At 36.6% G+C, this 16,868-nt stretch overlaps 1 protein-coding gene across 2 annotated transcripts in view; it reads left to right on the plus strand.

Moving 5' to 3' along the window:
• The window catches only part of VWA8 (von Willebrand factor A domain containing 8), a 178,854-nt gene that overhangs the window by 103,149 nt on the left and 58,837 nt on the right, over positions 1–16,868 (plus strand). For both annotated transcript variants that reach the window (XM_071740230.1, XM_071740222.1), the window contains exons 26-29: positions 4,541–4,692; positions 10,863–10,971; positions 11,918–12,056; positions 13,267–13,469. In XM_071740230.1, coding sequence (XP_071596331.1) covers positions 4,541–4,692; positions 10,863–10,971; positions 11,918–12,056; positions 13,267–13,469 — 603 coding nt within the window. The remainder of the gene's footprint in view (positions 1–4,540; positions 4,693–10,862; positions 10,972–11,917; positions 12,057–13,266; positions 13,470–16,868) is intronic.

Below are 16,868 nucleotides of genomic sequence, written 5' to 3' on the forward strand. Positions count from 1 at the left end.
AAACAAAAATCTGGACTCGTTACAGATTGCATACCAGATAATCTGTCCCTTTTTTTCTTCAAGGTAGTGGTAGAAGTACAGTAGACTGCAATGTATAAGTCATATTTTAGTTAAGATTCTGTATTTCTACTAGGAAAATGTTATGCTGATAGCTTCTGAGTAGACTATAGCAATACATGTAGTCGTGGGAAGTTAGATCCATAAAAATATGGATTTTTCACCAAACCAAATTCTGTCAGAATTGTGTATCAAATTAAAAAAAATTAAATATGTATATAAACTGTAAAAAGCAAAACCTATGTTACTATTTTAAGCTGTGAAAAATACTCAAAGGTACACACAAAGATTTTTACTTATAAGGGCAAGAATCAGTGAATGAGAACCAGACAGACTGAGAGATCAATATTTTCTCCAGTCATCTGGTTTTAAAAATCAATAGAAACCAAATTATTGGGCTTTTTAAATGTTCAACTCAAACATTTGACCTGGTATTTTTTTTTCTTTTTCTGTGTTTCTTCAATAAATAGTTGTCCAGACAGTTATTAAGAAATGGCTCTATTTGTTCTGAAGGAAACAAGAGAGTTGTGATTTATTTGGTTTTTTTAGTAACTGAAGCAGAGAGCCTTTTGACAAGTGGCTTCTGTTCAGAACAGGGTTTATTGATATCAGGGATCAGGTGTACTTCAGGAAATAAGTTTTTTATGGTGTCCTACTGATACAGGAAGCATGTAACTAGTGAGAGAATTCATTGAGGAGAAAGGTGTTGGTGTCAGAAGTTAGGCAATGATTCAGAAAACCAAGGGCATACTTGAAGACTACTAGTGAAAACCAGATAATATTCAAAGCACTTGACCAAGCTTTCTGCAGAGCAGGTAAAAGAGTAGGTCATGAGTGTACAAAATAACTTGGCACCAGTTTGTTGGTTGTGCTTTGCAGTGAGAGAGGAAGAAAACAGAAAATGCACTATTCATTATCAGAAGTGTTCTAAAATAATTACTTAAGGAAAGGGGTTGGTTATATAGAGTATGCACAATTCTGGATATGTTTTGTTCTTGTTATAAAAAAAAAACCCAAAACACTTAAACACAGACTGAGATAGAGTCCTGCACACTAAGTAGCTTGCCATTTTTTTAAACTTGACTGTGATATGTGTTTTTATAATGTTTAACATCTTTGTCAATTACATAGACAGTGGGATTGAGTGCACCCTCAGCAAGTTTGCCAATAACACTGATCTGTAGGGTACAGTCAATGTGTTTGTGACTATCCACAGGGACCTTCACAGGCTGGAGAGATGTGCATTTGTAAACCACATGAAACTCAACAAAGCCAAGTGCAAGATCCTGTACCTGAGCCAGGAAAATCCCAAGAACAACTAGATTGGATGGAGAGGGAATTTTGAGGAAAATCACTTGAGGGTGGTGGTTGAGAAGCTCAACATGATCAGCAATGTGTGTGCCTGTAGCCAGAAAGCCAACTGCATCCTGGGCTGGATCAAAAGTGTGGCCAGGAGGTTGAGGGGAGGTGATTCCCACCCTCTGCCCTGCTCTTGTGAGACCCCACCTGGAGTTCTGTGTCAAATTCTGGAGCCCCCAGCACAAGGACATAGAGGTGTTGGAGCAAGTTCAGAGGAGGGTCATAGAGGTGATCAGGGCTGAAGTGTCCCATGAAGAGAGGCTGAGAAAGTCGGAGTTGTTCATCCTGGAGAAGAGGAGGCTCCAAGGAGCCTTCCAGTACCAGAAGGGGACCTAGAGGAAAGCTGAGGAGGGACTTTTCTCAAAGGCATTTGATGAAAGGGTGAGGGGTAATGTTTTCAGACTGATAGAGGGTAGATTTAGCTGAGATATTATGAGGAAATTCTTTACTTTGTGGCTGGTGAGACACTGGAACAGGTCCCCCGAGGAGGTTGTGGATGCACCCTCCCTGGAAGGCCAGGCTGTGTGGGGCTTTGAGTAACCTGGTCTAGAGGATGGTGTCCCTGATTGTGCAGGAGGTTTGGAAATAAATGATCTTTAAGGTCCCTTCCAACCCAAGCCATTTTTGTTTTTTTAATGTGATGTTTACTTTGACTCCAAGGTGCAATTTAGACTCAAAAATTGGTACTTTACTCCTAAACATTATCACAAACTTGTTGCATTTATGTTACATGTGAAATGCTTATGAGGTTTTTAGTTAGAACAGCTGTTTAGAAAAAAAAATTATTTTTAGTACCTGTTTCATTCAGTAAGGAATGGACATTGTAACCAGGATGGCACAGGCTGTAGGACCACTTGATATTATCACACATTAACTTTTATTTTTCTGTAATAACACAGAACTTCTAATAGCTTCCTCATGGACAGATTTAAGAAGCAGGAAATAGTCTGCTTTTATACCAGCACTGGTACAGAAATACTCTGTGGCATGTATACCACAGATTTTTTTGCCTATTTCTAGCAGTTCTATTCCATTTTACCACAATAACTACGTTATTACTTGTGTCATGCATATTTTATTTCAGAGATGAGATATTCATTAAATTGACAAAATATTGAACTTCTGACTAAGGCTGATGTTTGGCTAAGAGTAACAATCAAAACACTTCTGAAAATTTTGTGGTTTCTTCTATTTTTTATTCAGGTCTCAAATGTCTTTACTTTTTGTATATTTATAAATATTTCTGACACTTGTGTTAAGTCTGTTTTCCAAATTTGTTGTACCTAGCTCACTAATGGGAAAAAACAAATAAGATTTCAACTCCATGAAATACTTCTTCACATGTTTATTTTCATTGCTGAAAATGCGACATACTGAGAAGTGGGTATTTAAGTCCTTGTCTGAGAGATCTAGAATTAGAATCAAAGTAATATGAAGAAGGAGTTTAAAATAAAGGGTCTCATTCCCATCTGTTGCATGAAAAAAATGCAAAATAAAGCAGTTAGGTGGCAAAGTACTAGGGTATATAGTAATCTGGAGATTATTTTTTCTAATTATTTTCATTTTATTTACTCCATTTTCATCCTACAAGAGTCGATAGATTTTTTCAGGTTTTTTGTTGAAGACCATCTGTGAAAAGGCTCAGTGATTTAGCTGTGTCAACTTGTAGAGCTTAAACAGTTGTTTTTATCAATGGCAAGTAAAAACTAAAGTTTACACAATAGGTGTTCTGTTTAAATAATGTAAATGTTCTTTTAGAATATAAGCTCGTTTGAGCCTGAAGTTATTGCTGCATGCATTCAGCTCCATGTTTAGTGGAATCTGCCTTGATTTAAATGGGGACAGGTACTATTGGAATCTCACTATTGGAATCACAGAGTAAATCAAAAAAATGGGGAAGTTACTGACTAAGCACTTGGAACCAGTTTGCAGAAAGGCTGAGACAGCTGCAGTGTCACCTGCAAGTAGCTGGTTATTCCTGTTCATGAGTTCCTAGCATCTCCCCTATGAGGATAGGCTGAGGAGGTTGGGGTTGTTCAGCCTGGGGGAGAGAGGAGCCTCTGAGGTGACCTTATAGTGGCTTTCCAGTACCTGAAAGGGGCTACAAAAAAGCTGGGATAGGACTTTTGGCATGGGTGTGTAGCAAGAGAACAAGGGGAAGTGGTTTAAAACTTTTAAGAGGGGAGATTTACTTTAGGTTTTAGGAGGAAATTCTTCCCTATGAAGGTTGGGAATTCTTTCCAACCCCTGTAAGAGGTTGCCCAGGGGTGTTGTAGATGACTCAGGCCTGGAAGTGTTCAAGGCCAGGTTGGATGGGGCTTGGAGCAACCTGGTCTGGTGGAGGTGTCCCTGCCCATGCAGGGGGGTTGGACCAAGGCGATCTTTAAGGTCCCTTCCAACCCAAACCATTCTATGATTCTATGGCTTCTTGGTTGAGGTTTTTAGGTCCTGCCAGCTTTAAGGTCTTGGTTGGAAACGAGAGACAGGAAAATGTGTTTTCTTCTTGCAGAGCAGCATTAATTAAAAGGTGTGGGAATATGTGAGCAGCTGTTCTGAGACCTGGCTTTAAATTATGATTCCAGTTCAGTAGCAAAACTGCCTTTTTTGGAAACACTAATGAAAGTTTGATTTTCTTTTTCTTAATGTACAGAGCTCTTTTCAAGTAACATTCTTCACAAAGAAATCAATTGTTCGTAAATCTTAGGAGAATTTCTTGTTTTACTAAAATCATTCATGATACTAAGTCATTTGTAGCAAGTAAGCGGTGTATTTTCAGAATTCTTCATTGAATTGTGTAAAGGAAATATATGAATATATGTATTTGTGTGAGATCTTCAGAGTTAGCAGGAAGCACTTCCAAATTTTTTTTAAAAATGGGCTATATTTAATCTTACATGAACAATATTGAATATTTCATTGTCTCCTGCTTTTTTGTAACTTAATTCTGACTTGAAGCAATGTACCATCTTTATTCTGGAAACTGAGAAAAAAAAGACATCTCGAGCACTTAGATAAGTTGATGAAAATTGCTGTTATAACTTTTCATTGTAGAAATATTTCAGAATATGTTGTAACTTAACAGATATCCAGTAAAATAAATCTGTGGGTCTTCATTTCTTCACAGAAATTTCCAAATGAAGGACTGGCAAATGTTGTCCGGAATGTGTTTGACTTTGATTCCTACAACAATGAAATGCGTGAAATTTTAGTCAGCACTTTGCACAAACATGGGATACCCATTGGAGCAAAACCGACCAATGTACAGCTGGCCAAGGAGTAAGAATAACATAAAATATATGTTAAGAAGACGTGATCACGTTTTTTAGAATGTGTTGCCTTGCTGCTAACTGATTTAAAACCAATCTGGAATACTTGAAGTCAATCAGTGCTTCAAATGCATATTCCTCTAAGTTACAATAATAATAATATATTATTTTATGACAGATTACTTAATACTAGTGTTTAATCATTAATGTCCATGTACATACTGATAGATTGTATGAAAAACAGATATATATTAATAAAGGGAAATACTTGTTTCTTCTTCTGTGTTTTTAATTGAATTGCAATGCATTTCTGTCCTGTAGTTTATCACCTAAGTCAGTAGCCAAAAAAAAAAAAAAAAGTTGTCTTCAGTGGTAATGGGATTTTGTCTTTGATACTCACAAAGGATTCTCCAAAAATACTGCTCCAGAACAGGACAGTCCATGTAAAATCTAGGAAACAGTTTTGTGTGTGTCTGTGTATCACTGTTATTTTTAAATTGTTACGAGTTGACATGTTACACCATATACTTTTTTCAGAGGTTAGAGTCAAAATAGCTTTTTTTTTTTTTTTTTTTTTTTTTAAGACTAGACTAAATTATGCAACAGAGCTAACTTATTCTAAAATTTACAGATAACAGGCTTAAGTATATTATGTTGTAAAGCAATTAGAAAATTTACTCTGACTAGAACTCTACTGCATAATTTGTTGATGGAGAAACAAATATTTCCCTTTCATGCAGAAAGATTTATGAATATACGGAAAATTCAGTTTGCCATGGGACATAAATATTTTTATTTGCCAAGGAGGGACTGATTCTTATGGCATGATGTGTTGATACTAGATGTCCACGGGTAGGTTTCCTCTGCTGGAGCACCACTGTTACCATATCAAACATCCTACAAATGACTATTAGAAGAAAATTGGCAGTGTAAGGACTGTAGTGTACCTTTTAATTTTGATGATAGGAGAATTACATGCCTAGGGAACCAGTGCTTGAGCAGCTATGGTATCTGCCCAATTGACAGTAGACACTTGAAACTCTTGCCATAGTTTCTTTGCTAAAAAAAACCAAACTTGGTAAATTCTATTTTAAAGAGTTATGGCATTTGCCATTATTTTGGAAAAAATAGTATTCTATTCAATTTTTAGAAGTATTAAACATGGGTTTACATAGGTGGATTGGAGAGGACTCTTCAGTAATGAGATCAGAGATCTAGGAAACCTCTGCTCTAATGGGAGACTGTTCAGTCTAAAAGTGAGAAGATAGAAGAAACATAATTTTGAATCCACCACTGATTTTTTTATAGGGCAGGCTACACCAGGGATGACAGACTTAACAAGACCTTCACAAGATGCTCATAAAAAACTTCACTTTGTTGGCAGCTATGAGCACATACTTTGTACACTGAAGGCAGAGGAGGAGGAGAAACTACAGGAGCAGTTTGCATGCAGTTGATAAAGCCAACTTTTTACTTTTTCTTATATCTCACCATGCAATACTGGGGCTACACTGACCACCTACCTGTCTGTGATGATGCAGCAGTGTTGCTCTCAGTATCTCACTTGCCTCCACCACAGCTGACATTACAGGTTATCCTACTGCTCCATCCCAAGACAGCCTTGCTGGTGGTCATTCCTGTGGAGCTTGTAAGCCTCAAATGGATCACCTTGAGTTACAGACTTGCCTTTCAGGAATGGTTTAGTCTCACTTGATTCTGCCTTGGGTTAAAAGAATTAATCTCTCCAAATCTTTTCTAGCTCACATTGCAAGCTCCTGTGATGGACACATTGAGTTAATTAGATAAGTCCAGACTACTGCAGAATAGGTACTTCACAAAGCTGCCACACATTTAGAACTAGAGTACTGACCTCCTCTACAGTGTTTTCCAAGAATCTGAGGGTAAAACCTTTTTACCTGATTTTTGCCGTGATTCATGCCTGAAAACCATCAGAGTTCTGCTCGCAGAGCAGGTTATAAAGCTTGGTTCTAAATATCCTTGCCATTAGAAAGTTGTCTTTAAACTAAACACACCCAGTTCTCCCTATCTTTTCCTCTTTTCAAGGTCTCTGGGTTTATTTTTCTTACATGCTGCCCTTCTTCACTACATTCATGTCTGTCTTGAAGCACTGTGTGTGAAACTGGCCAGGCTTGATTCTACTAGAGCTGAGCAGAGCAGTACCAAAGCATAGAACAGAGATGTATTTCATGCAGCAGTCCCTTTTAAAAGCCCCAGTATGTTTCCATGTCTTACACTGTTTAACTAATGTCTAGTTTTTTAAATAGGAACCTTCAGATTCTTTCTACAGAACCCTGTATAATGCTTACCCCATCTTTGCTTTATGTAATCAACTTCCTTCATGCTTACATTTTTCTTACTGTACTGTATTTTTTCAGATTAGTTCTACGACTTGTTGCAACTACTCTCAATTTTAAGCTTGTTTTCCTCCCTGCTTACAGTCTGTCACAATCTGGCAATCTGAAGGTTTAATAGTTGTGATTTCTTGTGTCCTAATGACAACAGTGTCCCTCCACGGGTGTTAACTTCTGTGGTCCACTCTTAATTGGCAAAACTTTTTAGACTTACTACCTAGCATAAGAAATTGCTCAATGGTTATATTGACTAACATGAAAATTAGGGTACTAGTCCAAACCTATTCTGCCTGAGGATGTTAGTTATACCTGCAGCAAGATCATTGCTACTGATAAGAATACAAATCTTGGAAAAGAAATAAGTACAGAATCATTTCCCGTAAATTCTAGGACAAGAAAATCCTAATTGCTGACTTCTTTATACAGGTAGTCTCTGCCATATCTTGTAGCAAATAATTTCTGAATGGTTTTTTTTCTTTGTTTGTTTTATGTTAAAAAATGGAGAAGTCTATCACTTTTTACTTAATCCAGAAGAAAACCTTAAAAAATCAGAATTATTTAAATTACCACTGAAACATAACTGCTGTAAAAATAGGAAAAAAACCCGTGAGACACATGAGCAGCACACAACAGCAAAGGAACTTTGAGAGTTGTATCCAGCTAAAATTGCAGAGGAAATCTAACAGATGGTACCAGTCACCAGTACAGGAATTCCAGTTTAGGCTCTAGAATTAATGTAACTCAATAAACTTTATAAACCAGGTTCTAAGGACTTTTTGAACATAGTTGTTTGGTGGTTTGTGGGTTAGTTGGTTTTGTTGGCGTTTTTTGTTGTTTGTTTGTTTATTTTTAATGGCCTAAAATTAATTTATTTTCTAAAATCAAAAAGATACAAATGGAAAGAAATAATGTTCTGTATGTGTCACTTCAAAAGGGTTTCCATCAACAGAAGCCACTCGAGAATTACTGTTTGACAGATTGTTTTCTCTTAGACTGCTGTGCAAGAAAAAATGCACAGGCTAAATATTAATTTTTTGTAGAAGTGTCCCATCGACTGTAGGTCCCATGCAATCATGTTTTCTAAACAAAATACTTATTTATATAACCACTTCATATGGGAGATCTTGTAGCTAACCAGGACCTAAAATTAAGAGTAAATAAACATCAAAATTTTTTTCTAAATTTTCCTTAAGCAACAGTCTTTGACAGATCCTTAATCAAAGAACTGATCACAAATAATTTCTTAGAATTTGCTTTTAAGTCTTGGTTTTCTTATAGGATTACTGTAGTATCTTGTGTAGTGTTTCTGTTCTAGAAAGCCTTTCCAGCTTTTGAGGAAAGCAAAAATCACAGATTACTCTGGACACTCCAACTGGAGAGAGCAGTGGAGTTACAGTACCAGTCTTACCCACCTGCTGCACTTTTTACACCCATCAGATCTCTTTGCTTCACAGATTTTTGCCAGTGGTAGCATTTCCATAGTATTGTGTCTACCTTTTAAGCAAACAGTATTTGGTTTGTTGATTTGAGATACATTAGTCTGGCAGGAGCACCTTGTGAATCTTTTTACTGGAACTGTCACTTCAAGTTGTTTTCACAACTTGCTTGTTACTTCTAAGTCCTTGGAAAAGAAAATCTTCCTCTTTCACTGTGTATCATACATAGTCACTAGAGGGAAGCTGATAAGATTTATGCACCTTTTCAGTGTGGACATGTTGTTCCAGTCCTTCTGTGTCCTCCCTTTGTCCTGAATATTGTTCAGGAGGCAAACTGGTCATAAGACTTTTAATACCCCCAGCTACTTCAGTACGTAATCTTTCTTAGACAAGATTTATGATGCAATCTGTAATTCTGTTGCTAAATACAGCAGGTTATTTGGTTAGAGCTGGTAATTAACGTGTTTTGTTTTAAAATTTTAGAATTATTCATGATTAGTAGTGAACCCATTGATTTCTGTTGTTCATGGAAGTGATGTGCAAGAAATTAAAACCAAAGTCCAAATGGTTGTGGAAGGCCAGGTTTCATTGGCCTAATGGGAAAGAAATATTGCTGATTATAGGCAAATCAGAGATTATGTTTCTCAGAGTGACCATAGCAAAAAAAAAAAATTCTCCAGTTTCTTCTTGCACACAAAACAGTTTTGACTCAATAAATAACAAATGTATTCCCAAATGTATTCCCAACAAATAATTTTAAAATCCAAATGGAAGCCTGATGCAAAAATGGAGTTCATGGATAAACTGACATTTAGTCTGGTGACTTGACTGTTTGCCCATTTTCTGACTGCATCAACAAATCGATATGAAAATTGTGTATATGTTAAAATAGTACATCCTGAATGGTTTTTTGTAATGGTGTTGTAATCTACAATACATTTTACATTAATTATTTTTGAGTCTGGCTTAATTTATCTTAATTTAGGAAGAATCTGGCTGGACTAGTTAGGTTTAAAGAATGGGCAAACACAAACTGAAGTGAGGGAGAATGTAAAATAAGTCACATTTAAAAGCTGCTCTTTACTAAGGCAACAAACAGAAAAGGAAGACTCTACTGGTTGACTGAGAGGGAATCAGTGACATACACTTTCTTCATGACATGTCCCAGTGGCATATTGCTGGCAGCTGTTTTTTTTTATCTATGAGCACTTGTGATCTGTAGTATCCAAGGCATTTTCTGTTGGCAAAAAGTGTCTTTGGCTATCTGACTGCCTTGGCAGATGTTCAGACGCAGAATGGGGGTGGAGGCTGGTTGTGTGGAGAGGGAAAAGATTTATAACAGTAGAAATGAGCATCATCAGACAAGGCAGAAGAGACCACTCACAGGCTTTTAACAAACGGTCAAAGAGAACTTCCTTAAAATAGACTTTGGAGATATTTGTAGAACCCGAGAGAAGCCAAGATCTGTAGCTGTACAATAATGAGCAACAGTGTGTAGCAAAGAATGCAGTTTTGGTAAATCTTTTTAGGAGCAACTGACCCCAAATAAAACCAACCAAAAGTGATGAATTAATTTACCTTGAAAGTACTAATGCCAGTTAACAAAGTCGAAGTGTTTTCAGTAGTTGCAAATCACTTCAGAGGAAAGAAATAAAAATTGTGTTGTCTCTATTTTGCTGTCAAGCTACTTTGTCATACACCTGCATTTTCTTTTCCTGTATGAATTAGCTTTGCTGTGGCCCATGTATTTCTTCCCTAAATAAAAGATACAGAAATGAAGAAATTAGACCAAGTCAAGCAACTGAGGCTTTCCAAGATGTCCCTATCCTGTCTGTAGACTGTACTGTCAAGAGAGCAGAGCTCTCACACCTGTTGTATTCATTTGCCTTTGTTCATGTCAGTGGCAAAATATATGAAAATGATTTGTTGAACTTTTATTGCATTGTTTATTTCATTGTCACAGTGTTTACTGCTCTTATTCTGCTGTTTTTTCAGCTAAATGTGCCACTGACAGGAATTCTTTAAGTGGTGCTATCACACCCTTCGTGATTTGAATAAAGCAAAGCAAGAAGCAGTTTGCCTGCATTTTATTGCATATCTCAAGCAATTCAGACCAGAAAAGTTTTTCTTTAGGGACAATGTTATATAAATTGCTTCTTTTGTGGTGCTGTTATGACTCTATTATTATTCCATAAGACTAAAACTTTTGTGACTTAAAAGTTAAAAACTTAAGGATTAGTGACAAAGCATTTTCTACAAGAGAATCTTCATACGTGCCTCATTGCAAAAATGCTGTTGGTTTAATTATTCAGTCCATATCAGTTGCTGGTTAATGAATGTAAAAATTTGTTTGTTCCTACATTGTTTGACAGACTGCCATTACCAGATCATAAATTTATGGGCTACTGGAAAGTCAATCAGACAGGGAATGCACAACAGAAACTGCTATGTCCAACAGAAACTCAAAAAATAGATATAAAGGTTTGTCTTTTTTTTTTGTCTTTTTTTTTTTTTTCCCCCAATTTACGTGTTACTGGCTTTATGTCTTGGGATGCAAAGAATCTAAAACCTGATTAATTTATTCATGAAATAGAGCATATACAAACCGTAGTCCTCGTCACCTGTCCCTGGGATGTCTGTGCTGACTAGAAAAATTAATCTTGTTGTATAGCTGGCCATCAATGTCAGAGATGCTTTAAAAACAATAAGTTTGGTCAGAAATTCTTGAAAAGAGGTTTTCATAAAGATAATGAAAATACCATATTTGAAGGAACTTTGTGGTTGTTTTGGATATTGGAGGTAGCCAGTTTCAGACGCTAGGCCTCAATTTTTGGCAAAGATCAAAAACTGAAAAGAAACTTGTTTTCTGCCTCTCTTTTTTGCGTGGAGCTGCATTATTACAGACCTTTGGTACTGTCAAGTTTGAATCTGAACCTTTCATACAGTTTGACCTCCAGCCAAAGATTCCAAGTCCTTTTCAGCTCCGAGTTCTTGGTTTAACTTCAGTAACTATAACTCCAGAGAATAACTAAAAGTCTGAACTGCTAATGTGATGCAGGGGTGACATTTATACTGTAACAAATTGTCATTGAACTTCTTTGAAACAAAAGCATTCTGACTTCTTTCTTTTGATGGACTCTGCTTTATTACTACACGATACCTCCTTCGTGCCAGTAAGCAGAAACAGTTTCAAACCAGTAAAAGACTAAACAGGAATGTCCTGATGGTTTCAGTACTGTAAAGAAAACAGCAGTAAGGCCATTAAGAATGCTTACAGAAAAGCATTTCCTCTTTCCTTTATTTATTTAATAATTGGCCTGTTTCAATTGTTTATAGCCTTAGCAGTCTTGAAGAAGATTTCTGGATTTCCATAAAGCATGGGGAGTGAACTATTTTAGCAAGCTCTCATTTTTATCATTCATTTTAGGGCCCCGTGTACTTAAATATCCAAGGGTTTCCACTGGAACGACATGAAGCCAGGTCCCTCCATTTTACAGAAGAACTGGCTTTTTGGACACTTCCTTTGAATGAAATTAACTTAGTTTGTGATGTCACAGTAACAAAAGGTATGGTAAGAAAAGCTAGTAAACTTTTGTAATGATCTTGAACAATCTAAATAAATGAAATATCTGAGAGATGAGAAAGAACTAGGCTGCTGACTGCATAAGTGGTCACTGATAGCCAGTGGCAGAATATAAAAGGGCAACGTGAAGGATTCTAAGCCTAATAGCACCACTTCAGTGTATATTTCTTGCTAGGTTTGTAGTGGGGTATAGGAATAATGCTTAGAATTAGAATATGGGACTGGAGGATGTGGAGTGTAGAAATACTTCATCTGTTTGCACTTCACTTTTAACATTAGATGAAATACTAAAATAAGCAGCCATTGAAATGCAAGCATAATTTCACTGGGACATTGTGGCCTTTCTAAGGATACAAGACTAAAAGAAGGATATGTCATTAAAGTAGAACAAAGATGCAAAATTACAAGTCTGTCGAGTTTTTATGTTTCATAAGAGGGCTGTGAATTCAGTTTTCATACAAACCTTGTTACTTGCAGAATACTGTGGTTTTTTTCCTGAGTTTATACCAATTAGGTTTTTTTCCTGTTGGATCAAACCTGCCTTAGTAACCTACACTCCTTGTGTCCCAAAGTGAATTGCATCATTGGGAATATTCATAAATGTTTCTAGTGTTCATCATTACACATCTCTAAACTTAATTGTGCATTATAAGCAGATCATGAGTACTTAAATGCTGCCTTTTCTGCTTCTAGCCATATGTTCAATACATTAACAAACGTCTGTGGTGGTGAATCAGAAATTACATGGCTTTGGATTGATTTTAAGAATTGTCTGAAATCAGTAAGGAAGGTGATTAGCATGAAAAGTTCCATACCAAATGTCCATTCGTCCCATGTTTAATTATTAAATACATTATTTGAAAGGGGGGATGAGATAGAAAAAGGGGGAGAATTAATTTTATAAACAGAAACATGTGGACAAATTTTGTATATGCAAGCAACTGGCAGGCACTGCAGTCATGCCTACAAAAATGCACCTTGGACTACTTGTTCAAAGAGTTAATAGTGTTGTGGCAAGATTCTACCTTTTAACGTTTAGATAGTATCAAGAGGCCATTTCTCTCTTTATCTTCCTGTGTAAGCAGTGGTAATTTTGCTGTACATTTTGCTGTATCATTTTTAGACATTTGTCTTTCCAGAAGAATAATATAGAGTATCAGTAGCCTTTCATTATATTTATTTTCTTATTTCAGAGGAGGAAGCTGAAAATGTTCTTTACGTTACTACGTGTAATCCCGTTTCCGTGTACTTCATGAATGTTTCTAGCAAAAGTGGATACTTTGTGGATCTGTATGACCTCTTCCCAAGAACAGTTGGAAATGTCTGGCAACCTTTTGTGACTGTGGCACCACTGGGAAACCCACTCAGGGGTCAAGTAGTTCTACATGAAGAGGAGGTAAGAAAAAAAAATCAAAATACAGCTAAATATTTGTTGATGAGCAAAGTAGTAATGTAAGGGTAGGATGGCTGAGGAGTCTGCCTCGACACATTGAAATAGCCTGGAGAAGCCTACACCCTTCTGAATGATCTCTTTTTCACTGTACTTGAACCTTGGGAGTTGCCTTCAGCTTTAGTTTTTATGTGGAGATTTTCTTCTTGCACTTTCTAGCTGGATAATGTCCTTTCTCCTTCTTGAAGCTGGGTTCTACTTATTGGTAGAGGGGGATTGGCCTTCATAGAAGAAAAAGAGAGAACGAGGTGAGTTGAGGAGTCTTAGTCAAGCACCATATGTTTTTGAAGTACAAAGCAAGATGCTTTATTCTGTGAACTTGAGTTCTGCTCTGATCTTGTCCCCTTTTTAGTTTTCAAATAGTATATGCTAGAGACAGTTTCTGAGTCACAGTCTGGTACTCGCTTCATGCCACTATTTTTAATTTGTTTTGTGAATCCTGATATTTCTCGTTCTGTAACATCTGACATATGGAGACTAGAAGAAGACTATAGAAGCCTTGACATCTAGTGTTTCAGCAGTGCAAATTTAGAACCAGTGATGACTTCAGTGTTGGTTTGACTTGAATCCTTTTTTTAAAGTCAAGTGTTGCGTACTTTTGACGTACTTTCCCCTTTCCAATACCAGCAGTGAACTTTTTGGAACATTGCCAGTTCAAAACTTCTTTGCCCAAGAGTTGGATGAGAAAACAGTTGATACAGTGATGCTGTTGTTCATTTTTTTAGTACTAATAATAGTTCAATATGTTACCTACTGGTCACAGTAGTTTGACAGGGTCTTTTAATCTGGTCATTATGGTTGATAATTTTTTCCTTCTTTTGCTCTGAATTTGTTCTTCCTATTTTTCGGTAGATGAGAGACTCCAATCTAGAAGAACATTTCCTACACTGAGTTGTAGTATTAAGTAGTTTTCAATCAGTTCCTAACTAGTGTCTCTGCAACACTCTTGTTCCGGGAACATTTGTCAAATATTGATGCCATTTTCTGGTGTCAAACACTACAGTTAAGCTTGATGCCTTATAAGAAACACAGTTCTTCTGCCTGTAATAGAACTGCCTATGCCTTCTTTAGCTTTGCCTTGAACACTTTCCAATGCCAACTGGAAAAAATGCAATTCTGAAGTTACCTGCTTGTAGTGATTGCCTGTGCAGCTGTGTTGGAACAGGTATATAGTTACCATTTGGGCTATTTAGGGGTGTACATAACATTTGGTTGGTTCTAAGCAATCCTTGGCCTTTTTTGGCAAAGTGAACCCAGGAAACTGTAGAACAGATGGCAGTCTATTTCATGTCTAAGAATACTGAGAATTTCTTATGCTTTTTACTGTAAAGCCCAGCAATATTATTTGCTTTATACATTTCTTGAATTCCTACAGGCAAATAATTATTCTGCTGGTTTTGTTTTTTACCAAATCACAGGAGCGTTTGGTGTAAGCAATGAAGTTTTTATCTCAAGCTCATCCATGAAGGTTTGGGTAGCTAACTTTGGTTTTGCCTGTCCTCGTGGAGTACGTTTTTCAGAGACAGTATGAATAAAACTCTGAATTAAAGCATATTCTATGGAGACACTGTGGTAGCTCAGTGCACCTTTCCATATGACTTCATCTGAGCTGTAACCTCATGGTTTTGTCTGGCAAAGCTTAAATATTGCCAGTTTCAGTCTTAGCTTTCTTAGCAAGTGCTTCAGGTGAGGTAATCCTGTTTTAAAATAAGACTGGATTGCTGCAATTACAATATTCTGAATGCTTTGCATTGTCCTAGGACTTGTTACATAGTTTTAACATTAAGATGCACCTTACTCATTGAATGTAAAAATATACTTCATTAAATTGCAAATTTGCTTGCAAAAAGTCATAGTATACTTAGGACACCATTCAAAAGTAATTTTAGACTTCTTGAGGATCTTAGGAAAGCATCTTGTGCAGAAAAAAATATGAAAGGATTTTCTTTTGTAATTCATGTTCGTATCCATGGTCTACATTAGTAATTTATTCAGGATTAGTTTTTAAATAAGGCATCAAAGCACAGATTAGACAAATACTGCTGTTCTAGTCTTCACAGACACTGCTGTCCTTTTTTATGTTAGGGCTTATGTGTTAGGATCTCAGCATTTCTAGTTCCCTCTGAATCAGAAGAGGGATTCTCAGGTAGCTTAATTGTTTCACATTGAGCTTAGGTTTTTAATCCCAGCTCTTTCTGGAAAAAGCATGTGCTTTCCTTGTGCACCTGTGACTTGAGGTGAATATTGCTGTCTATGAAATTAACTCCATTGCTACTGATATTAGCAGGTAAGCATATAGTCTAGGCTAATAAATAAGTACCTTTTGAATCTGTTGGGAGGATAAAGCTGATCTGCAGGAGCACTTCACCTCAGCTAAGGTATGTCATGGTGAATTGTGCTCTAGAGGTACCTCTCTTTCCACTGGCTAGAGAAGGAGCCTTGACATATAGTCAGGATGCCTACCTTCAGGTGTACTAAGGTCACTGTCAGCTGTAAGCTCAGAATGTGCAGCATTCCCATGTTAAGACAAGTAGAGTTCGTTGCAAATATCTGTTTTGGGCAAGGCTTCAAGGGTTAGTGACTTGTGCTTAAGGGTCCATCGTACAGATCTTCAGTAAAACACATTATATAAATCATGTAAGTAATGCTTTAGAGGTTCATCTAAGTGTTCTTGCAAAAAGACCAAGAAATATTAACAATATTTGTAGAAATAAGTTGCATTTATTAATTTTTAAGTCTACTTGCCAGCTGCTATTTCATAAATAATGTAATCAGTAATCAGACAATAACAAAAAAAGAATTCCCAATTTTTTGTTTTAACAAAGGTCTTTGGAGATGAATGATTCTGACTAAGTTACAAAGAAGAACAATTTTATATGGATGATAAACTTATTGGAAAGAATGAGATGATTATATTGTGGCTTTTCAAATGAGCTTGTGTGATTATTTCCCAGATGACATCCATCTGGATCCCATAGAGCCCTCTGGTGAAATAAAATGAAAAATCACCATTCCCTCCACTCCTTTTAAATAAAATTTTACTAAAATAAACTACTCAGGGGCTTAACTTAGTAGCACAAATCAGAGATTTGTCTGCCTTTAAGCCACCTTTACGTCTTCTTGGAAGAAAAACTAGATGATTCTGTTCCTCATGTTGGCCATTGGTCTCAGTGAGCACAGCCTGTTTTAACACTTATTTTTTTTGTTCAGTCTAAGCTGATAGACCTTAAAAAGACCCTTTAAAAATCTCAGGTAATTTCCTCCTAAGTTGGGAATTGCATTCATCTTTTCAAAGCAGCAATGCCTCTGCCCTGTCCTCCCCAAAAGTGCTTCAGGCCATACCCC

Source organism: Heliangelus exortis, chromosome 1 (genome assembly GCF_036169615.1).
Source record: "Heliangelus exortis chromosome 1, bHelExo1.hap1, whole genome shotgun sequence".
Classification (NCBI taxonomy): Eukaryota; Metazoa; Chordata; class Aves; order Apodiformes; family Trochilidae; genus Heliangelus; species Heliangelus exortis.